Raw genomic sequence first — 25170 nt, 5'->3', positions numbered from 1 at the left:
GTTTTGTCAAGTTGTAAGCTTGTTTATGTATTGGCTTTATGCCATATTCAGTTTTTTGAATGAATTCAAGCCAGATTTCATCCATATGCTCTCTATTTTAGCTTTGCTTTAAAGATTGTTTTATTTTTCTGCTTTGTTTCTGCTGCAAGTCTCGATCCTTGCCTGGCAAGTTTCTTGTTGAACTTGCTGTGTGTTGCTCTCGGTTCCAACAATTGGTATCTAGAGCCATATTCTTTGAGGACCTGTTGTAGTTCAGTACCAGGAACCATGGCTTCATCATATTTTTCACCAGCTTCACCACCTGTCTTCAATGGAGAGGGCTTCAACATTTGGGCAGTTAAGATGAGGACTTACTTGCAGGCATTCAACCTATGGGAAGTTGTTAACTCAGATGCTGAGCCAGCACCTCTTCGAGCTAATCCAACAGTTTCACATATAAGGCAACACACTGATGAAAGAACAAAAAGGCACAAGGCCATGTCATGCATACAAAACTGTGTGACAGATGTGATCTTCATGAGGATCATGGCCTGTGAAACACCAAAGGAGGCTTGGGACAAGCTAAAAGAAGAGTTTCAGGGGACTGGGAGAACAAGGCAACAACAGCTGCTCAACTTGAGAAGAGATTTTGAAAATCTCAAAATGAAAGATGAAGAAACAGTCAAGCAGTATTCAGATCGAATTATGGCTGTTGTAAACAGCATAAGGCTCCTTGGAGAGAAATTCAGTGAAGCTAGAATAGTTGAGAAAGTCATGTCCACTCTACCAGAGAGGTATGAAGCTAAAATTTCATCCCTCGAAGACTCAAGGGACTTAACAACTATCTCCTTAACTGAGCTAATCAATGCCTTGTATGCACAACAGCAAAGAAGAGCTAGCAGACAAGAGGAGCACCAAGAAGGGCTTTTCAAGCCAAAACAAAAGAAGCCTTGAGAATTAATGCTCATAAAGGCAAAAAGTTCTAGAAAAACAGGCGTAAGCCCGATGCTGCTAGGAGCAGTGACCAACTCTGCAGACACTGTAAAAGAGCTGGTCATCCAGAAGATAGATGCTGGTTTAGACCAGATGCAGTATGCCAACACTGCAAGAAAAAGGGCCATGTTGAAAAGGTTTGCAAGAACAGAAGCAAACCAAGACAGAATCAGTTTCATCAACAAAAAGCAGAAGCTCGAGTGCCTGAAGAGAGTAGTGATCAAGAAGAACAAGTTTTTGCTGCGTCATGTGCAGCAAATCAGAAGAAGGGTTCAAAGGGCTGGCTTTTAGACAGTGGTTGTACAAACCACATGTCACCAGATGAAACTATCTTCAAAACCTTGGACAGAACCTGCAAAACCAAGGTGAAAATTGGAAATGGTCAGTTCATAAATGCTGAAGGAAGAGGAGATGTACTGATCTATACTCTAACAGGTGGCAAAATCATATCAAATGTACTTTTGGTACCTAAAATCAATAGGAACCTTCTCAGTATAACTCAACTACTTAAGAAAGGTTACTCAGTTGTGTTCAAGGAGAAAGAATGTTAAATTTTTTATCCAAGTAGATCAAACCTCATAACAGTCACTATGACTGATAAATGTTTTGAAGTAGACTGGCCAAATAACCTACATTCAGCCTGCATAGCCTCCACTGATGACTCCAGACTCTGGCACCAGAGGCTTGGACATGCAAACTACAAATCCATAGCTCAGATGGCCAATGAAGGTCTAGCTGAAAACTTCATCGATTTAGTAAAGAATGATGAGCTTTGTGAAACATGTCAACAAGGAAAATTGGCAAGATTACCATTTCCTGCAAGCACAGCATGGAGAGCATCAGAGAAGCTGCAACTTGTGCACACTGATGTGTGTGGACCAATGAAGACTGAGACTCTCAAAGGAAACAAGTACTTTATTCTCTTTATTGATGATTATACAAGATACTGCTGGATTTATTTTCTAAAGCAGAAATCAGAAGTTGCATCTGTGTTCTTGAAGTATAAGGCTGCTGTTGAAACTAAGTCTGGTTGCAAACTTAAAGCACTGAGGTCAGACAATGGAACTGAGTATACCTCAGCTCAGTTCCAAGCCTACTGTGAAGAAGCAGGCATCAAACACCAGCTAACTAATGTGTATACACCTCAGCAGAATGGGGTAAGTGAAAGAAAAAACAGAAGTTTGATGAATATGGCAAGATGTCTTCTGTTTGAGAAGAATTTGCCCAAAACTCTGTGGGCTGAAGCTGTTAACACTGCAGTCTATCTCCAAAATAGGCTCCTAACCAAGGCCCTAGCTCAAAAGACTCCATTTGAAGCCTGATTTGGATTCAAGCCATCACTGGCTCATCTCAGAACTTTTGGCTGTTTGTGTTATACACAAGTCCCAGCTGCAAAGAGAGGGAAGCTAGATAAAATGGCTCAAGCAGGGATCCTAATCGGTTATAGCATGGTTAAAAAGGGCTACAGAATCCTAGAACCTGCTACAAACAAGATACTGGTGAGCAGGGACGTTGTGTTCAATGAAAAGGGATGCTGGAATTAGGAGAAGGCTGAACCAGAGGCAGTAACTGAAGACCTGGCATTGGACCAAGCTGAAACTGATCAAAACACATTTGAAATGGATGTAGATGATGTTCCAGTCAGAGGCACTCGATCATTGAATGATGTCTATGAAAGGGCACAAGTGGCCATTGTTGAACCAAGCTGCTTTGAAGAGGCAGAAAGCCAGGAGGGATGGAAGCAGGCAATGATTGAAGAAATCAGAATGATTGAAAAGAATCAGACCTAGAGTCTGGTTGAAAGACCAACAAATAGGAAGATTATTGGTGTCAAATGGTTCTATCGAGTTAAAAACAATGCTGATGGTAGCCTAAACAAGTTAAAGGCTAGATTGGTTGTAAAGGCTTCAGTCAAAGGTATGGAACAGATTACCTGGAGACTTTTGCACCAGTGGCTAGGCTCGATACTATAAGGCTGCTAGTTTCCTTAGTAGCACAAAAGCAGTAGATGATACACCAACTTGATGTAAAATCAGCATTTCTTAATGGATTGCTTGAAGAAGAAATTTATGTGGAGCAGCCTCAAGGCTTCAAAGTGTCTGGCAAGGAAGAAATGGTTTACAAGCTCAACAAAGCCTTGTATGGCTTGAAACAGGCTCCAAGGGCTTGGTATAGTAGAATAGATGGTTATCTGACCAGTCAAGGATTCGAAAGGAGTCTCAGCGAGCCAACACTGTATGTTAAATTGACTAGTGCTGAAATTCAGCTCATTGTGTCAATATATGTCGATGACTTACTAGTGACAGGAAGAGATCGAGAGATGCTAATCAACTTTAAAGCCAAAATGCAACATCACTTTGAGATGTCAGACTTGGAATTGATGTCTTATTTCTTAGGCATGGAAGTAACTCAAGCTGAAACTGGAATTTAGCTAAGTCAAAAGACCTTTGCTATGAAGGTTCTCAACAAATTCTCAATGGAGAATTGCAAAGCAACCAGCACATCAGTTGCTGTTGGAGAAAAGCTATCGAGCCAAGATAAGCATGAAAAGGTTTGTGAAACAACCTATCGAAGTCTAGTTGGATGTTTGCTGTATTTGACTGCTACTAGACCTGACATAATGTATGCTGTGAGTCTACTCTCGAGGTTCATGCATTGTTCAAATGAAAGTCACTTTAGAGCTGTAAAAAGAGTTCTAAGATACATCAAGGGAACCTTGTCCTATGGAATGTTGTTTACCAAGGCTGAAAACTTGAAGCTAGTTGGCTATTGTGACAGTGATTGGGCTAGTTCATTGGATGATATGAAGAGCACTACAGGTTATGCATTCAACCTTGGCTCTGTTATGATTTGCTGGAGCTCAAAGAAGCAGGGAGTAGTAGCTCAATCGACTGCAGAGGCAGAATATGTGGCTACTGCTGCAGCAGTCAATCAAGCCATATGGCTTAGAAAAATTTTGACAGACATTAACCATGAGCAAAATGAAGCAACAGAGATAATGTGTGATAACCAATCTGCTGTTGCAATTGCAAAGAACCCTGTTTTTCATGGGAGGACCAAGCATTTTATTATCAAGCTTCATGCAGCTCGAGAAATGGAGCAAGCTCATGTTATTAAACTGGTTTATTGCAGTTCTGAAGAGCAAATAGCTGATATTTTGACAAAGGCTCTCAGTGTTTCAAAGTTTCAACATTTGAGAGCTAAGATGGGAGTTTGCAACATGCTAACCAAGGAGGAGTGTTGAAGCATGGTCAGCATGCAGCAACCAAAACAGTCGAGGCCATCACATGCAGAAGCTGCTAGTTCATCAAGCCAGCAAGCATGTTTTTGATTCATTTTGTATTTTAAGTTTGTGTAATGTAACTTAGTTGTATTTTAACTATATTAGGTTTATATTTGATGTAAAATTGATGGTGATTGAGCTGATTAATCAGCTTTGTTGTGTTGGACAAGTTAATTAGCTCAAGTTACTATGTTTGTTAGTGGTAGTAGGTTGTGATTAGGTTAACCTACTGTTTTGTCAAGTTGTAAGCTTGTTTATGTATTGGCTTTATGCCATATTCAGTTTTTTGAATGAATTCAACAAGATTTCATCCATATGCTCTCTATTTTAGCTTTGCTTTTAAGATTGTTTTGTTTTTCTATTTTGTTTCTGCTGCAAGTCTCGATCCTTGCTTGGCAAGTTTCTTGTTGAACTTGCTGTGTGTTGCTTTCGGTTCCAACAGTCTTCAGTTGTAGGTAAAGAGAACTTCTGCACTTCCTCCCATGCCTGAAGAGTCAACTGATCCATCGGGTCAGGTAGTCGCCACTCGCCATCTTCCATTCCTCCAGACGTCTTTAACAATAGTAACTTTTGGAATATCTGTATCAACCATTCAACCATGGGTCAAACCAAAAGCTAAGTTCTCCTCTTACCTATTTATATATAAAAAGCTCTTTCAAAGACTTTCTCAAATCAAGTAAATGTTCCATACCCAGTTAGCATCTGGTGTTTTAGTAATGCCCCAAAAACTGATGAGCTTTAACTTGTTCTTAGCAATCCAAACAACCCATAGAGAAGATTTAGTACAAATAATATCCCAAATTTGCTTCCCAACAATGACTTTATTCCACCGCTATATAATATCCCGATTAGCATCGGTGTTTTAGTAATGCATTGTGCTTTATCATGTAAGATGGAATGCTATAGCATCAAGAACACAAATGGTGTCTATTTTGTATCATTTAGCCAATGCATTGAAATTTATTTTATAAATTTGACTCGACTCATGATCAGTTGCATTAAAAAAAAGGCAATGCTAATTATGACTTTTCTTTTCCTTTAAAAAGATGTTGATTTGTGATAAAATTTTATTTGGTACAACGTAATTTGGAAATAAAAATCTTAAGCTTTTTAACATCTAAAATTTTATTTTATTAGATATAAGTAGTCTCTTCATTTAAATACATATATAAAATTTAAGCCAAGTAAGAAGTCAATCGGTAAAGCTTGTCCCAATGAAAATTAGGCTCAAAATCGACTTCTTCAAGCATTTTGGGCAATGGCACCATTTGAATTCTCTTACTCAAACCAAGATGTGCCATGAGAAGTGCAACATGGGTTAAGAATTCCTCACCATGCTGGAGTTGGCTAGCATGCTCTTTCCACGAACATTGAGCCGTGGCATAAGTCAGCATGTCCAGCCACAGATCCGCTATCAGTTTCCATTTATCTTGGTTATCCCATTGGAACATAGATACCAAACTCTGCAATTGCTCTACGATTTGGCACCCTTCAAAGAAGGCCAACTTCCTCGACCTACCCATCTGGATAAAGAACGATCGAGATCTAATGTGCATCCCAAACAACCCTCTGACAGCTTCCTTGAATTGGAACTTGTCGAGGGCGAAGTTCTTCGCTTCAGTGCAGGTATCTTGGTGCCTTATGTTACAAATCCCTTCGGGAAGCATTGCGGGACATAGAAAAATAAGGTACATCATATAATCAGATAAGGCCTTACTTATTTGGCAATACGGCTCGAGTTTCACGGCTCGATACTGGTGATTGTCGTCGTGGAAAACAACTTCTGTAGCAACATGCCATAGGAGGAGACTGTGGGTGAATTCGACCTCGCATACACTCCAAAGAATGTCTTCAAATGACCCTCCCATTCCTTTAAGCACACTTGAACCTCTATCATCCAATAACTCAGAGAGATTTTTGAAGTCGGTCTCTGCGTATTTTTTCGTTTTTCTTGGAGACCGGAGTAGATAAACTATTTCAACTCGGAACTTACCTCTTTCCAACCGGTTTGTAAGTACTTCCCCGTTCTGTCCTCAGAGTCAAAGAAGTTTAAAACTGCAACAAGATTCAGTTTCCTGGGCGGCAGGCAATACTCTAGCAGGCTGTGTTGTGCCATGGACCGAATTCCCTCCTTGGGCTTAGTGAAACGAACTAAGTTAGAACCAATACGCCTAAGAAACCTGTTGTTTTGTTGGGCTAACCAGTAGAGTCCCCAATCCGAGCTAAGATACAGAAGGGCAGAATAAATTTCAAGAAAGATGGCACCGACCATTAACAAGTAGGATACGACAATGTCAACTCAGAAGTCGTGTTGCTTGACAAAAGCAAAGAAGGCAAGCAGCGTGCAAGTGATGAAGGATAAGCAAATGAAGCGAAGAATTACACCGGGTCGAGTTATAACTATAGGAATCTTTGTATACAGCAGATCATAAAGGAATCCAAGCTCAATCTCCACAATTGTGAAGGCCGCTTCTGCACTAACTTTGGCCTGGTCCAGCTGAAATACGTAACTCAAATTTTGGTAAATTCTGAGCTTGAGATATGCAAACATGGGCTTGAACACTTGAAACAAATGAAATGCTCGATAAAGAGCTCCGTATTTTACCTTAATTTGTTTCGGCTCTAAGTATTCTTCCAACGTCAAACGCATACCTCTTTCTGAAGGCCACTGTGAATGCTCAACTTCCAATGGAGAACCTTTGTCATCAGAAAACACAGATTTCCTAAACCGGACGCTACTAGCTTTGAAGAGAGACCAAACCCTTTCCCCTTACTTGATAACCCCAATAATGAATATTGGAATGGCCATGAAGATGACCGGTGGCATTGCTATTGTCCAGAACTTGACATATACATAGAGAGCCACTCCAATATGGAAACACATCCCAAAGAAATGTCGTGGCCAGAGTTCATTGTCCGACAATGAGTAAGCGGTGATGGTATCGAGGCCACCCAAATGCAAGAGCAAGAATGGAGCCCAAAATAGAACTAGAGGATCGGTTACTTTATCCTTTCTACTTTTGAGGAGGGTACCCAAGGCTGATGCGGCCAACCAATCTGCGAACAAGTATCGGGTCCAAAGAAAAAAAGAGACCGTCTTTGAATTTCTATCGCTGAATCTCCGTCGACTTCCAAGTTTTATCAGTGTAAGTTGAACGGTGAGGCTGACGATTACCATTGCCCGGAGTTCCCATTCCAGCCAAAGAGATAGTATACGATCCGACAACTTTCTCAGAAATGCTTTATCCCTGATCTCTAGGAACATCATTACACTGGCAACTGGAATTTAACAAAAAATGTTAAGCATTATTGAATGATTTTTCATTTATTCTGGGAATTAATTATTTAATTCTAATTCATAGTGGTTAAAGTTATTCTCGAATATTTATTGATACGAATTCAAATCGTGCTATTAATAGCGGTGATATTTATTTGAGTAAACACATTCTAGTACTTTAGATTTATTGTAGTCATTAATAATCTATGCTATACTACAGCTCTTTAAATGAGTACTAATAAGTGTTTGGAAGGTATCCGCTAGATCTGATCTTGGGTTGAGTCGATATAGAATTATAGGTTCAGATTTGGTCCAGCTTAAAAAATGTGTTTAAAATTTTGCTCAAGCTCGACCCATATTAAAATGCTGAATTCGAGTTTGATCCGACGCAATCGTAATAAATTTTTTATAGATTATTATATAAAAACAAATTTTAAAAATATAATACATTAAATACACTAAAAATATTAAAATAAATGTTTCCTAACAAATTAAAAATATATATAGTAATGTGATTTGGGTCGGGGTTGGGCCGGAGTCAAAAATATTGCTTGAGGCCCGACCTGCTTAAAAAAAGATTTTATTTTTTGTCTAAACCTATTTTTTAGATGAGTCTTTGGGCTTGGATAGATGACCCAATCCATTATTAGGTCTAGTAGCTATGAACTCCGAAAAAGTATTCATAGATCCCCATATGTGAGGTTTAAACTTAAATCATTATGGATTTTAGACCTTCAAATTTAACATTTCAACTAAAGCTTCATTTGCTTTTTATATAAACTTTCAATTAGTACTTGATTATAGATCACCCGTGATGTGGATAAACTGTTAGGTTTTTTGAGTAAACTACATAAATAGTCATAATCATAATAATATTAGTAATCATTTAAAAGAAAACAAATATTAGTTTGTTGAGTAAACCACAGATAGTCATCCAATTATAAAAAATTCTTTTAAGCACTCAAAATAAAAGTTCACAATTTAAGCACTCAAGTTATATAGTTCAGTTATTTTGGTCATTCCGTTAAAATCACAAATGACAAGTAGTTAAAAATTGGTATAATAACAAATTTAGTCTTCAACATTTATATATAATATCAATTTAATCCTAATTTTAAAAATTAACTCTCAAAACTTACAAATATTCTTAATTTGATCCTAATTCTAAAAAAGTAAAAAAAAATATGAAGGTATATAAATATTTTCAAAAAATATAATAATAAATTTAAATTTGATATCAATATCTACTAAATATATTTATATTTATATTAAATAAAATAAAATGCCCACCCTCCCATATCGTTAAGGGATGGGAGACGAGGACAGAGGTGGTGGGAGGTCCGAGAGGGAGGGTTGAGGGGAATTTTTATTTTATTTAATATTAATATTAAAATGAAATTTAAATTTATTATTATATTTTTAAAAAATATTTATGTAATTTTATATCTTTCTTTGATTTTTTAGAATTAGGATTTGAGTACATATGTAAATTTTGATGGTTAATTTTTAAGATTATGACTAAATTGATATTATATGTAAAATTTGAAGGTTAAATTTGTTACTATACTAATTTTTAACTGCTACATCAACTTGTCATTTGTAATTTTAATAGGAGTGACCAAAATGATCAAACTATGTAACGTGGGTGCTTAAATTGTAAATTTTATTTTAAGTGCCTAAAATTTTTTATAGTTGGCTAACTATATGTGTTGTTTACCTAGTTTTTAGTAACGAGTTGATACCCAATTAACTCGAGACACCAACTCGTTAAATATTTTATAATAAGTATTAAACATTTTTTCCATAATATTTTTGTAAAATATATTTTCAATTACTTTTTTTAGTAAATAGGGGTTTAAACATTTTCATCCAACTACGTAAATTAAATATTTCTAATATTAGAAAAATTATTTAATAATTAGATTACTATTTTTAGAAATTCAGAGAGACAAGAGAGATCTTTTTATCAAATAATTACTATTTTTAGTTTGATAAATGAAAATAAATAGATAAAAAAAATCAAATTATTACTACTTACTTGTAAGTATCATTGTGAGGGATGCTATCGTTGAGCAATCGAAATACACCAAAGATGTGCCTACTTGATGGTTAGGGTGTTCACCGCCGCAGGTCTGACTTGAGCTCAAGTTGTATTACTCGTGTTGTTGTTAGAGTTTTATCCTCCTTTCATAATTCATCGTAGAAAAAATATCTCCGAATGAATTATTTAAGGTTGCCAAATAGCTATCATTCTCTCCTTTTTCTTCTCTATTTTTTTTCGCAGTTGAGGATTTTTAATTATATTTATAGCTAAAAAAAAAAATCAAAGTTGATGTGATACATGTGTTATGAGATTTCTTCATGTGATGAAGGAAAAATCAGCTAGGTTAAAGTATTTGGGACGGTCGTGAATTATAGGGATTAAATCGAATTACTTTCTTTATTATTAAATAGGTTAATTTATTTTATACACTATTAAAAAATTAAATAAGTTTAAATTGTAATAGAGTTAACATTTACTGTATAAAATGTTTTGAATTTTTATTTATTTGTAGTTCAATTCCAAATAGAAGGTTTCATTTATAGAATCATACAAGTTTTAAAAATATTTACTCATTAAATAATAAATGATATTTTTAAAGAGCAAATATAAACTCTATTCTAATTTGGCCTTATTTGATTCTTATTAATAGTATATGGACTAATTTGATTAGATCGCTACAATAAAGGGACCTCTCAAGTAGATTTACTATAATAAATTATAAAATTGAAATAATTAAAAGAACCTTTTACTCACTTTATCTTTATTTTAGGTGAATATTTATACTTTATTACATTAAAAGAAAATTTTAAATAATCATGAGATTTAGATGAGATGATAAGAATCTTTTTTGCCTTAATCAGTGATCGAAGGTTTGATCCTCGTCTTGAGTATGGAGCAACTTTAAAACTCTTGATTAGCATCTATCTCCTTAATGAATCTATAGAATAGAGATGATTAGTTAGATACTTTGAAAAGAAAAAAAAAAAAACTTTGAATTTTTCATCGTATTTATTTTGTTATTTTATATAAAATATATACACATAATGACTTTCAATATTTTATTTTTTTATTTCAACTAAATATCATTTAATTTTTATATAAAATTATTGATCTAATAATTTAATATATATTGCTAATTGAATTTTAGCTCAATTGGCATTGACATTGTTGTTAGTATAGAAAGACGTGAGTTCGAGTATGTTAAAACGCATTATTTTCCTATTTAGTAATTGAGAGTGACTATGAATATTCAATTTGGATTGGCTGATAAGCAAAGAATTGATGCAATTATGCAAAGAGGTAAAGAATATTCAATTGTAGACATCACTCCCCAATCATTGTTAATAGGTGATTTGAAATTGTTTATTTTAGTTGAAATGGTTTAACTCGTGTTAAATGAGTGTTTGAAAAAATTTTAACCACTATTTCATATAAGTTAAAATGGTGATTTGACATTATTAATTAAGGGTGAATATTCGAACGAATTGAGTCGAATCGGGTCAAAAAATTTTGAGTTAGTCGAATTGACGAATACTATTTTAGCAACCGAACTCAATTTAAATTTTTTTTGAATCGAATTGAGTCAAGCCAAGTCGAGTCGAGTTAACCAATCCTATTATTTATACTCAATATTGCATTTACATGGACTGATTATTTAACTAGTAAACGACGTAGTTTTGTTTTTTAATTTAATGGCTTTAACTTTTAATTTTAGAAAAGGTAAACATTTACCCGAAAAATTTGATTTTTTTATTCGAGTTTATCCGAATAACTCCAATAACTCAAACCATTTAATTCAAAATTTGATTTTTTTATCGAATTTTTCAAATCAGATCAATTTTGCTCACCCAATTATTAACTATGCTGCAAGAACTTAAAAGGAAAAAATCTAAACGAACACTATGTCAAGACCATTGTCTCTATCTATCTCCACCTATGTAATTACAAGAAAATTTATGTAAATCAATGGCTTGTGTTTTGAAGAACATGAGTGTTTCTCTCCCTCCATAACCAGTAAACTGCAGCAAGGAAGGCTATCCTTCTTGTAACAGTCAATGGACTTTTTCCCCATGGTCTTTCTAGTAAACCAACTAACTTTCCTCCTCCAATGTAACATATTTCTATATATGTAAATCGTACCTCTGTAATACATCCTTCCAAACTGTGCCAGAAAAAGAGCATTCAAAGAAAAGGTATTCGACAGTCCCGTTATGAGAAGAACAAAAGCTGGACAAGTCATCAGGCGTAATCTTCCATCGAAACTTAAAATTCCCTGGAGTTAATGTGAAATTTTGGGAAATATGGGTTGTTTAGGACCCCTAGTAAAACCGGCTAGCACGTTCAAATTAGCCATCACCCAGCCCACCAAATTCGAGGCAATGAAATTGACCTGAATATAAGTTGTCACCAAATTTTTCCACGCGTGTATTAGGTGTGGGCACTCCCTGATTGCATGAATAAAACTCCCCTAAATTGCCCCCACAGGTGAAAAAAGGCATCAATGGTGATTCCCCTTTTACATCTCTCCATATTAGTTAGGAGTCGATATTTCATAAGAAGTCAAAGGAAACAACATTCCAACAACTATTATTGGCATCCCAATTCTAACTTGCAAAGGCCACAAAAGCATCAGAAATCGAGGACCGACTATCAATCATCCTTTTCTAAGTTATCATGTCTTTGCCCCCATCCAATCTCCTAGGGACGACGGTAAATATGCAAAGCAACATAGTATGACCAAGCCAGAAAGAGAGCTTCCCCCAATCTCCTAGGGACGAGGATAATGTTATGAGTATTAAGCATGGTTAGTTTAGCAGTTAGCAGTAAGTGCAGTCAGTTAAACTGTTAAGAAACGGTTATGATCTTACTCTATTAAATAAGTCTGTATCCTCTCTTCAAAATTAAGAAAGAAAGAAGTTTATTTCACATTTATTCTATTCTTCAACAGATGGAAATGAAATTAACCCTCATATTCCTCAGTTTATGTCATCAGCACCTTGGTATCTTAACGCTGAAAGACCTGGTTTGAAGCATCAACGGAAGTGGAAATCCGATCCCAATTATACCAAATCTTGGTACGATAGAGGCGCGAAGATACTTATTAATTGATCGAGTTGAACACAAAGGCATGAATCATGGAAGATACTTATTAATTGATCGAGTTGAAGGTTCTGTGGCTTGTGCACTCTATACTTGTTATATGGGATTAAATAGTTTTAGTTTAGATGGTGATACTTGTTTGTGTCCTTTGTGCTTTAAACTCTTATTTATGCCACAATTCATAATCTTTTATTTCCTTTTTATTGTTTGTTGTAGCTGTGGAGCCATGACACATGATGCAAAATCATGCATAGAGAGGCCTCGTAAAAAGCGTGCAAAATGGACGAACATGCACATTGCACCCGATGAGAAGATGGAGACTTTCGAACTGGATTATGATGGCAAGCGTGATAGATGGAATGGTTATGATCCATCTACGTACGCTTGCCTCATTGAAAGGTATGAGACAAGGGATGAGGCTAGAAGGAAGTATCTGAAAGAACAGCAGCTGAAAAAGTTGGAGGAGAAAAATTGTAAAATCGAGGGAGAGGGAGGAGAGGTTAGTGACGAAGGTGATGCTCTGAAGCTCGTTGAGAGCAAACAAATGGAGCTGTCTAAGGTCGAAAGACGTGTTCGTACCACTGGCGGAGGAAGCACGGGATCTGTCAGGTACATTTATTATACCATTCCTCAGCTGCATCTTACTTATTTTGGTTTCTAAACAACATTTCTTCCCTGCAATACAAAACAAGCATTCTTATTTCATATTTGCCTTTTTCTTTCAGGAATTTACGCATACGAGAGGATATTGCAAAATATCTTTTTAATCTTGATTGCAATTCCGCTTATTATGATCCTAAATCTCGATCGTTGCGTGAAGATCCTCTTCCTGACACTGATTCGTGAGTGTCATGCAGAGTTTTTTCCTTGAGATAAACATGTACAAATTTAAGTTTAGGTTTGATTTGATCAGAGTTAAGTTTTCATATTTGGGTCAAAATTGACAAGTATGTTAACATGTACAAATTTAGGGTCTGTTTGATTGACGGAATTGATTTTCGGAAAATTATTTCCAACTTTTCCAGCGTTTGATTGGAGGAAAACATTTTCCATTTGGAAAATGAACTCCAAAACAAGGGAAAATGGGTTACATTTTAGGGAAAATGTCTTACCCTTTCAATTTCCGTAAGACATTTTCCGTGCTCTCCTCTCTATCGCCTCCTTCATTCCTTCCTTCATTTCCGTAGAAAATTACTTACATTTATCGATTTTCCAAGAACTTGTTTTTTAATTATTCAATACTTTTTTAACACAATTACAAATAATTTATTTGATATTAGTTTTTTCAATTTATAACAATTAATATTGTAGCTTAATAATTGAGTATTATTATAAATAAATCATTGCAATATATGTAAAAATAATTTAAAATATAAAAATTTATTAATATATATTAATATATGTAAAACAACTTTTCCGAAAAATATTTTCAAAAATCACAAGCCAAGCGAAAATATTTTACATGATTCAATCAAACACCGGAAAATATTTTCCAGTAAATCATTTTACAGAAAAGTAAAACATTTTCCAGAAATCATTTTACGGAAAATATTTTACTGGCAATCAAACAGACCTTAGAACCAATCGAATCCGATTTACTCAATTTAAAATTTTAAAGTGAATTTTTTAATGGATATAACGGTAACAATCAACATTGGTTATAAAAATAGAGATCTGAACAAAAAATAGTTTAGGTGCTAACTTAAATAAAAAATAGTTTAACAGTCTTGTATTTAATTAAACCTCGTTTATAATTCAAACATGATTGCAATAATCTTCAGAAAAAGTTGTCATACAACACAAACATATTTTACCTAACGCCACCACAAATCAAGCAAATACCGGCACCTACCTTGCTATCCTCAATATTTCCTACTACCCAAGGTTTGTGGCAATTCAAGTACAAATACAAATACAAAACAATAAACACCAAGTGACGGCAATGATTGAAAGTACAAATGCCATTGGTGGTGGTTACCAACCAACTTGTTTTCAAACCTTCAAGATTCCCAAACCAGCCTTAGTCGATTGCCTTTATGGTACTAAGTACACTGCTGGAGTTAATTCCAAAGCATCCAACAGTATGTCAATACCATTGTCTCTATCTATCTCCACCTATGTAATTGCAAGAAAATTTATGTAAATCAATGGCTTGTGTTTTAAAAAACATGAGTTTCTCTCCCTCCATAACCAGTAAACTGTAGCAAGGAAGGCTATCCTTCTTGTAATAGCCAATGGATTTTTCCCCATGGTCTTTCTAGTAAACCAACTAACTTTCCTCCTCCAATGTAAGATGTTTATATGTAAGTCATACCTCTGTAATACATCCTTCCAAACTTTGCCAGAAAAAGAGCATTCAAAGAACGGTGCTCGACAATCTCTTAATGAGAAGAACAAAAGCTGCACAAGTCATCAGACGTAATCTTCCATCAAAACAACCTGTCTTTAGTAGCAAGCCTATTCCTGATTTAAGTTTGCCGCATAGGAACTTGTACCAGCTCACTTGTGGCTTACAATCTCTAATAGCTTCCCAATCTGAAGCAATAGTGTCTTCAGTTGTAGGTAAAGAGAACTTATGTACTTCCTCCCATGCCTCAAGAGTCAACTGATCCATCGGGTCACTTAGTCGCCACTCGCCATCTTCCATTCCTCCAGACTGTTAGGATCGTCCCGATTAAGCAACAAACAAGTAAAATAGCAGAAGAAATTGAGAAGATGAACACATAAATTTAACGTGGAAAAACCCCTCCAAAGAGGATAAAAAACCACGGGCAAAGATAATTTTACTATAATGGCAAAAGAATGAAGAGTACAAAAGATGGAGATAAAACTAAACCCCGAAAACTCAAAAAACAAAGAACCCTCAAAACGTAAACACAAAATTCTCTGAATGTGTTATGAGTTCTAATCTAATGGGTGTATTTTCTAAGGTTGTACAAGAGCCTATTTATAGGCTAAATTCATATGTCAAAAAATAATCTAAACTAATCAGTGTTTGACTGAAATAAATAAACAGAGTTTAACTAAAAGATTATTTCTCAAATTTGACTGAAAATAGGAGTCATACTTAACAAATCTCCACATTGACTCATATTTCCACAACACCATCTTTGCCAAAGCCCGCCACGAGCTTATCTTGAACTATGCAGAGAATTAACTGAGTCGAATCTGTGCTTAGAAACTGGAAAACTTCTAGCCTTCGACTTGTACACTGCCAAATCAAAACTAACCCGGGTCTGATTTTCACGAACACAGTGCCCTAACTTTTCAAAACTTGCATCCAAAAGAGAACCTCTCTTCAACGAAACGGTCATACATTTTTCCCTCCTATGACCAAGTTACCTCCGCTCCAAACGAGTTGACTTCAACTCTGTAACGGATGAGGGACATCCAATTTCACCGGTCACTGTAGAACCTTCCAGAATATAAAGACTGCCAATTCTTTTACCTTTTAACAAAACGAGAGCTCCACGAGATACTTTAATGCCGCTTGACTCGATGTTGATTCTGCATCCTTTCAAGTCTAAAATACTTAAGGAGATGAGATTCTTTCGTAAATCAGGTACATACCTGACATCTGAGAGTGTCCTAATCGTCCCATCGTGTATCCTAATTTTAACAGTACCAATACCAATTACCTTACTAGATGAATCGTTTCCCATGCGAACAACTCCACCTTCAACCGAAGTGTATGTAGAGAACCATTCTCTATTGGGACACATGTGGAAAGAACATCCCGAATCTAGGATCCACTCGGACGTGAGCTTGGAGTTATCACTCGTTGACACTAACAAGAAATCATCACCTCTTTCATCGATCAAATTAGCACCAGCTACATCTTCCTCGTTACTCTCAACAGCTCTTTTATTTCGCAGTTTATAACAATCTGCTTTGACGTGACCTAACTTTTTACAATAGCGACACATTTTGTCTTGTTTCTTTGATGCTACCAAAACGGAAGCTTGCCTATCTGCCTTGCTATCCAAATGAAGCTCATTGTCGAGTTTGTCTTTACTCAACAAATGACCCTTCACATCTTCGAACGAGATTTTGTCTCTGCCATAAATCAGGGTCTCCCTGAAAGACTTGTATGAATGGGGTAAAGAGCACAATAATAGCATAGCTTGATCTTCATCATCAATATGAACCTCAACGTTCTTTAAATCATTTAAAAGTGTAATGAATTGACTGATGTGATCTCTAAGAAGCTCACCTTCATTCATGCGAAACGTAAATAGACATTGTTTCAACACTAAACGGTTAGCCAAAGACTTAGTCGCATAAAGAGTTTCTAACCTTTTCCACAAGGCGGATGAGGTCTTCTCCATCAATACCTCCTGCAATACCGTATTCATGAGGCACAACTGGATTGCAGACAAGGCCTTTTCATCAAGCTCTTCCCATTCTGTTTTATTTAGATTCTCAGGCTTTTTCCCGGTAACAACCTTTTTCAAATCGGATTGAACTAGAATTGCCATCATCCGAACTTGCCACAGATTGAAACTTGTCTCACCATCGAACTTCTCAATTTCAAATCTTGTTGTTGCCATATCTGAATGGGCTGATCTATGAAAATTGAACTAGCTTTGATACCACTTGTTAGGATCATCCCGATTAAGCAACAAACAAGTAAAATAGCAGAAGAAATTGAGAAGATGAACACACAAATTTAACGTGGAAAAACCCCTCCAAAGAGGATAAAAACCACGGGCAAAGATAATTTTACTATAATGGCAAAAGAATGAAGAGTACAAAAGATGGAGATAAAACTAAACCCCGAAAACCCGAAAAACAAAGAACCCTCAAAACATAAACACAAAATTCTCTGAATGTGTTATGAGTTCTAATCTAATGGGTGTATTTTCTAAGGTTGTACAAGAGCCTATTTATAGGCTAAATTCATATGTCAAATAATAATCTAAACTAATCAGTGTTTGACTGAAATAAATAAATAGAGTTTAACTAAAAGATTATTTCTCAAATTTGACTGAAAATAGGAGTCATACTTAACACAGACGTCTTTAACAATAGTGACTTTTGAAATATTTGTATCAACCATTCAACCATGGGTCAAACCAAAAGCTAAGTTCTCTTCCCCATTTATATATAAAAAGCTCTTTCAAAGACTTTCTCAAACCAAGTAAATGTTCCATACCCAGTTAGCAGCTGGTGTTTTAGTAATGCCCCAAAAGCTGATGAGCTTTAACTTGTTCTTAGCAATCCAAACAACCCATAGAGAAGATTTAGTACAAATAATATCCCAAATTTGCTTCCCAACAAAGAACTTTATTCCAAAGATAATATCCCGTTAGTATCGGTGTTTTAGTAATGCATTGTGCTTTATCATGTATGATGGAATGCTATAGCATCAAGAACACAAATGGTGTCTATGTTGTATCATTTAGCCAATGCATTCAAATTTATTTTATAAATTCACCTCGGTTTTGCCTATTAGTATGTGATTCAAGCACGCTTGTTAATAGGCATTTTAAATAAATAAATATAGATACATTTTAAAATTTTGAGGTACATGTATTACATTACCTGTAATTTTTTATTATTCTCTTGGCTACACTGATTCTTAATAGTATAAATAAATAAAATTTAACAGAAATGATTAATTTACTCTTTGATCTAATGTATAATGATTATTTTAACCATTTTTTTAATAAAAGAGACAATATAAACCCGACTCTTAACACATGAACGTCCATGGTGTTGACACCATTTTTTGATAAAACGGGGTTGACTTGGATTTTGAAAATAAAACAAAAATGGGAGTCGCCACCAATCTTTTTTTGATGAGATGTGATTGGGTCACCTCGTAAAACAGTTGTTTTTAATAAAAGGTTTGGGTTTATTAAAACAATGCTTTTGGTCTGCGAAATTCAGAAAAACAGGTTCGGGAGTCGGTTACGTACGAGGAAGGATTAGCACCATCATAACGCCCAAAAATTGGTACCTAGTTGATTAATTAATTAGTGTCTTAAAGTCGAAAGTCGAAAATCCGTAAAGAATTTAAAAAATGCGATCCTCCCTTTTTATTAATGTTAAATTTATAAACAATTCTTGGATAAATCGAGGTGGATGCTAAAGACCTTCTTGTCTCAGAGTAATAAAATGTCACATCCAGTACGTTAGGACACAACATATTAAACCCTCGAGAACAAGCTTATCTTTTGATTTTCAAAACTCGTGCATTTTAATTTCAAAAGGATATTCGATTATTTGGGTTAAAGGAGAAAAATCGAAACCCAGTAAGTTAGGGCACGATCACTCGAATTTCCCAAATACGGAATATTACCTTTATTATTTTTAGAAAAATCATCATCTCGAGAAAACAACATGTCGTATCCAATGCGTTAGGACACAACGTATCGAATTCCCGAGATAAGCTTTAATTTTGGAATTTCTACAATTTCGTTGGAAAAGAGAGACTTGGCCACTTAAATTCAACAAAAAAAAATTGAAACCCAGTAAGTTAGGGCACAACTTTCTCGAGAATCTTGAGATACCGAATATTTTGAAAATAAAGCAATTTCGATATTTTAATAAAACGTAATTTTTACACAATGTAATGAGATTGAACGTTTACGTATGACGCCAAAAAACAATTTGTAAATAAACATACACTAATCAAATAAACAATAGATAAAGATAAATCCAATAATATAATACATAGGGTTGAAATTTCATGCAAATAATAATATACAAATATACAAAATGTGAAATAAACTAAATATATTAGGATTTTTAAAAGAAATAAAATATCTATGTTTATACATGTCGAAAATAGGTATAACGATATATAGTTTAAAATGAAATAATATATATTATATATGTACATATATGTATAAAGAATACATAATGAAGATTAAAACGGTAAAACACAATGAATTTTAAAACAAACATATAGTAAATCCAAAATGGTAATATAAATTTATTTATAAATAAATAAATAAAATAATACTACATTAATAATAAAAAATGTAATGAAACTACATATTAATGTATGATAATAATACAAAACTTAGAGTAATAATATAAATAATAATATACATATACCAATAATAATTATTTATATATATAAAATAATATACATAGGTAAATAAACGCATAAACTAATACAAATTATAATACTAATAATTATAACAGCAGTAACATTAACAATAATAATAATAATAATAATAATAATAATAATAACAAGGACTATTTCGAAAATAAAACAAAATTTCAGAGGCGACTTTGAAATAAGTATGACAACGACCGAATTGAAAATCGTTGAATACCAAAGGGACTATTGTTGCAATTAAGCGCATAAATCCATGAGGTAACAATTAAAAATGAAGAAAAAACCGAATTGAAATGAAAACAAATGCGGAGGGGCTTGTTGCGCAATTAAACCATCAAAGGAAAACACGTGGGTCTCTTGTGGGTCGGGTTAAGCACACGGGTACAGGCCTATACGGCACCATTTTGGAACTACTGATCAGACTCCAAACGGTGTCATTTTGTATGTTACATAAAGACCAGCAAAACCCTAAATTAGTAGCCACTTAGTCATTTAAGAGCAAACCCTAAAAACCTTCCTCTAAATGTCGCTCGGCAGCTTTCGGACTCACCAAGGCTCCGATTACGACGGAGTTCAGCGGCTCCGACGACAAGGTACACTCGTCTCCCTCTCTTTATTTTATCTTATGCATAAAAACATAAAAAAACGAAGAACACCCAAAAGAAATCGAAAATCGCTTTTGTTTTACTTTTTTTTCATATATATATATATATATATATATATATATATATATATAAAGAATAGACCAAAAAAATATAAGAACAGAAAGAGAAAAATGAAAGATCTTTTAGAATCACCTCTGTTTTTGTATTCTATTTTTTCAATCTTTTTTCATATCATATCTCCCTTTTTTTTTTCTTCACAATATGTTTGCCTTTATAGCCGAAAGAAAATAAAATAAAAATTCAATCTTTGCTATTGTTTTGTCTTGTCTGCTTCTGCTTTTTCTTGTTGCGTGTTTGCAGGTGACTGTGCGGCGATGGCAGGAGAGTCAGACGCACATGGCAGCAGGTGGCGCGGCGCTGGAGGAAGGACTAGGGTGTTGAAACCCTAGTTTTCATTGGGTTTGGGCCATATTGGGCTTTGGGCATTTTATTTATTTATTTGTTTTGTTTCTCTAGCGGGCTAGGCAAAAATGGGTCTGTACACAAGGTACTTTTATCGATATAGAATTCATGAGGAGAAAATTAAAACAAAATATTATATATAATATTTAAAGAGAAGTTTTTAAAATATTTAAAGAGACCTGACAATTTTTTTCCCGCTGTTTTGTTGTTGTTATATTGTTGTTTTGCTACCGTTTTGCTATTATATTACTATTATTTTGTTGTTATTGTTTGGATATTGTATAACTCTTGTTTTATTGTTAATTTTACTAATATTTTAGAGGCATTTGCTTCCTAAGTTACAATTATGTTAGTGTTATTTAAGTAGGCTTTTTTTAATGTATTTTCATTTTGTTGAGAAGCATTTAGTGTATTTGATGTATTAAAATTTTTTAATTTGTTTTTATATAAAAAATTAATATAGGCTGGCCGGGTCTAACTTGAGTTTAACATTTTTAATTTGGACCGGTCTTAGGTAGAATTTTAGACTCATTTTGAAACAGACCCGAACCTAAAAAAACGTATTTAAAATTTTATTTTGACTCGAATCAACTCATGATCAGTTGCATTAAAAGAAAAGGGCAACTGATTGGTGCTAATTATGACTTTTCTTTTCCTTTAAAAAGATGTTGATTATTACTATTATTGTGATAAAATTTTATTTGGTACAACATAATTTGAAAATAAAAATCTTAAGCTTTTTTACATCTAAAATTTTATTTTATTAGATATAAGTAGAGGTGATCATGGGCCAGGCGGCCCGGCCTAACGGCCCACTCGAAATATGAGAGGGTTCGAGTAAAAATATAGGCCCGAAATATGGGTTTGAGAAAAAAACGAGGCCCGTTTAGAAAACCGGCCGAGCCTCAGGCAAAAATTTTTTGGCCCGGGCCCGACCCGAATATAATAAATATATATATTTTAAAATAAATTTCTCATTTCCCCTCCCCATTTCCCATTTCCCATTTCCCTAAGCCCTTCCCTTCTCCTTTTTTTATTTTTATTTTAAAATTTAATTTTAATTATTAGTATTGTTAAATTTTTTGATATGATATTTCATGGGCAAGGGTTCTACTCTAAAATAAAAATAAAAATTCTTTTTTTAACTCTTTATAATTTATAAAAAATTTAAAATAGTAATGGTAAAATTACACTTTGCCCCTCAAATGATAAAAAAAGTTAATTTAATCTTTTAAAAATTATAAAAATATAGGCTATTAAAATGGTAAAAATCATTTTTTTCTATCATAAAAAAAGGGCGGGCTCGGGCTTAGTATTTTATCCTCGGGCCGGGCCTGGACAAAATTTTAGGCCCATATTTCGGACAGGGCTGGGCCCGGGCCTAAGAAGTTGGCTGAATTTTTTTCTGGGCTTGGCCCGAGCCTGGCCCGAGCCCGTCCCGGCCCATGATCACCTCTAGATATAAGTAGTCTCTTCCTTTAAATACCTATATCAAATTTAAGCCAAGTAAGAAGTCAATCGGTGAAGCTTGTCCCAATGAAAAGTAGGCTCAAAATCGGCTTCTTCAAGCATTTTGGGCAGTGGCACTATTTGAATTTTCTTACTCAAACCAAGATGTGCCATGAGAAGTGCAATGTGGGTTAAGAATTCCTCACCATGCTGGAGTTGCCACGCATGCTCTCTCCACGAACATTGAGCCGCGGCATAAGTCAGCATGTCCAGCCATAGATCCGCTATCAGTTTCCATTTATCTTGGTTATCCCATTGGAACATAGATACCAAACTCTGCAATTGCTCCGCGATTTGGCACCCTTCAAAGAATGCCGACTTCCTCGAACTTCCCATCTGGATAAAGAATGATCGAGATCTAATGTCCATCCCAAACAACCCTCTGACAGCTTCCTTGAATTGGAATTTATCGAGTGCGAAGTTCATCGCTTCAGTGCAGGTATCATGGTGCCTTATGTTACCAATCCCTTCGGGAAGCATTGCGGGACATAGAAAAAGAAGGTACATCATATAATCAGATAAGGCCTTACTTATCCGGCAATACGGCTCGAGTTGCACGGCTCGATACCGATAATTGTCGTCATGAAAAACAACTTCTGTAGCAACATGCCATAGGAGGAGACTGTGGGTGAATTCGACCTCGCATACACTCCAAAGAATGTCATCAGATGACCCTCCCATTCCTTTAAACACACTTGAACCTCTCTCATCCAATAACTCTGAGAGATTTTTGAACTCGATCTCTGCGTTTTTTTTTCGTTTTTCTTGGAGACCGGAGTAGATAAATTGTTGCAACTCGGGACTTACATCTTTCCAACCGGTGTGTAAGTACTTCCCCATTCTGTCCTCAGAGTCGAAGAAGTTTAAAACTGCAGCAAGATTCAGTTTCCTGGGCGGCAGGCAATAATCTAGCAGGCTGTGCTGTGCCATGGACCGAATTCCCTCCTTGGGCTTAGTGAAACGAACTAACTTAGAACCAATACCCCTAAGAAACCTGTTGTTTTGTTAGGCTAACCAGTAGAGTCCCCAATCCGAGCTAAGATGCAGGAGGGCGGAATAAATTTCAAGAAAGATGGCACCGACCATTAACAAGTAGGATACGGCAATGTCAACTCGGGAGTCATGATGGTTGCCAAAAACGAAGAAGGCAAGCAGTGTGCAAGTGATGAAGGATAAACAAATGAAGCGAAGAATTACACCGGGTCGAGTTATAACTATAGGAATCTTTCTATACAGCAGATCATAAAGGAATCCAAGCTCAATCTCCACAATTGTGAAGGCCGCTTCTGCACTAACTTTGTTCTGGTCCAGCTCAAATACGTAACTCAAATTTTGGTAAATTCTGAGCTTGAGATCTGCAAACATGGGCTTGAACACTTGAAACAAATGAAAGGCACAGTAAAGATCTCCGTATTTCCCCTTAATTTGTTTCGGCTCTAAGTATTCTTCCAACGTCAAACGCGTACCTCTTTCTGAAGGCGACTGTGAATGCTCAACTTCCAAAGGGGAACCTTTGTCATCAGAAAACACAGATTTCCTAAACCGGACGCTACTAGCTTTGAAGAGAGACCAAACCCTTTCCCCATACTTGATAACCCCAACAATGAATATTGGAATGGCCATGAAGATGAGCGGTGCTGTTGCTATTGTCCAGAACTTGACATATACATAGAGCGCCACTCCAATTTGGAAACACATCCCAAAGAAATGTCGTGGCCAGAGTTCATTGTCCGACAAGGAGTAAGCGGTGATGGTATCGGGGCCACCCAAATGCAAGAGCAAGAATGGGGCCCAAAGTAGAACCTGAGGATTGGTTACTTCATCCTTTCTACTTCTGAGGAGGGTACCCAAGGCTAATGCGGCCAACCAATCTGCAAACAAGTATAGGGTCCAAATAAAAAAGGAGACCGTCTTTGAATTTCTGTCGCTGAATCTCCGTCGACTCCCAAGTTTTATCAGTATAAGTTGAACGGTGAGGCTGACGATTACCATTGCCCGGAGTCCCCATCTCAGCCAAAGAGATAGTATACGATCCGACAGCGTTCTCAGAAGCGCTTGATCCCTGATCTCTAGGAACATCATTACACTGGCAACTGGAATTTAACAAAAATGTTAAGCATTACTGTTGAATGATTTTTCATTTATTCCGGGAATTGATTATTTAATTCTACTTGATAGTGGTTAAAGTTATTCTCGAATATTTATAATTGATACGTGCTATTCATAGCGTTGATATTTATTTGAGTAAACACATTCTAGTACTTTAGATTCATTGTAGTCATTAATAATCTATGCTATACTAAAACTCTTTAAACGAGTACTAATAAGTGTTTGGAAGGTATTCACTAGATTTGATCGTGGGTTGAGTCGATACAGAATTGTAGGTTTAGGCTTGGTCCAGCTTAAAAAATGTGTTTAAAATTTTGCTCAAGCCCGACCTATATTAAAAATGTTGAATTCGAGTTCAATTCGGCGCGATTGTAATAAATTTTTTATAGATTATTATATAAAAATAAATTTTAAAAATATTATATATCAAATACATTAAAAATATTAAAATAAATGTTCCCTAACAAATTAAAAAATATATAGTAATGTGATTTGGGTCGGGTTGGGCCCGAGTCAAAAAAATTTGCTTGAGGCCCGACCTGTTTAAAAAAAGATTTTATTTTTTGTCCAAACCTATTTTTTAGACGGGCCTTTGGGCTTGGATGGATAACTCAATCCATTATCAGGTCTAGTAGCTATGAACTCCAAAAAAGTATTCATAGATCCCCATATCATGTGGTTTAAACTTAAATCATTATGGATTTTAGACCTTCAAATTTAACATTTCAACTAAAGCTT

General features: G+C 35.2%; 3 protein-coding genes across 3 annotated transcripts; 2 read left to right on the top strand and 1 right to left on the bottom strand.

The window, feature by feature from the left end:
• The first annotated feature begins 267 nt into the window (after nt 1–267).
• LOC128039849 (uncharacterized) lies at nt 268–1523 on the top strand. Its single transcript, XM_052628540.1, has 2 exons — nt 268–773; nt 974–1523. The coding sequence occupies exons 1-2, from the start codon at nt 268–270 to the stop codon at nt 1521–1523; spliced, it is 1056 nt and encodes a 351-aa protein (XP_052484500.1).
• Nucleotides 1524–12376: 10853 nt separating this feature from the next.
• LOC105796075 (pre-mRNA-splicing factor SLU7-like) lies at nt 12377–13521 on the top strand. Its single transcript, XM_052628535.1, is given in 4 exon segments — nt 12377–12407; nt 12524–12717; nt 12875–13284; nt 13401–13521. Coding segments are annotated over 4 exon segments (756 nt in total).
• A 9807-nt stretch (nt 13522–23328) lies between these two features.
• Nucleotides 23329–24596, bottom strand: LOC105796614 (uncharacterized). Its single transcript, XM_052628532.1, has 3 exons — nt 24586–24596; nt 24313–24416; nt 23329–24194 (listed from the first exon to the last, which is right to left on the bottom strand). The coding sequence occupies exons 1-3, from the start codon at nt 24594–24596 to the stop codon at nt 23329–23331; spliced, it is 981 nt and encodes a 326-aa protein (XP_052484492.1).
• Between the last annotated feature and the right edge of the window lie 574 nt (nt 24597–25170).

Source organism: Gossypium raimondii, chromosome 3 (genome assembly GCF_025698545.1).
Source record: "Gossypium raimondii isolate GPD5lz chromosome 3, ASM2569854v1, whole genome shotgun sequence".
Taxonomy (NCBI): Eukaryota; Viridiplantae; Streptophyta; class Magnoliopsida; order Malvales; family Malvaceae; genus Gossypium; species Gossypium raimondii.
This window is presented reverse-complemented; position numbering and strand designations above follow the sequence as displayed.

Bases quoted from the DNA above. Each gene is read 5' to 3' on its own strand.
- LOC128039849 (XM_052628540.1), top strand. From the start codon at position 268: ATGGCTTCATCATATTTTTCACCAGCTTCACCACCTGTCTTCAATGGA. The intron at 774-973 runs GTATGAAGCTAA...CTAGAAAAACAG, and splicing joins ATGTCCACTCTACCAGAGAG to GCGTAAGCCCGATGCTGCTA.
- LOC105796614 (XM_052628532.1), bottom strand. The intron at 24,195-24,312 runs GTAATCGTCAGC...ACTTGTTTGCAG, and splicing joins GATGGGGACTCCGGGCAATG to ATTGGTTGGCCGCATTAGCC.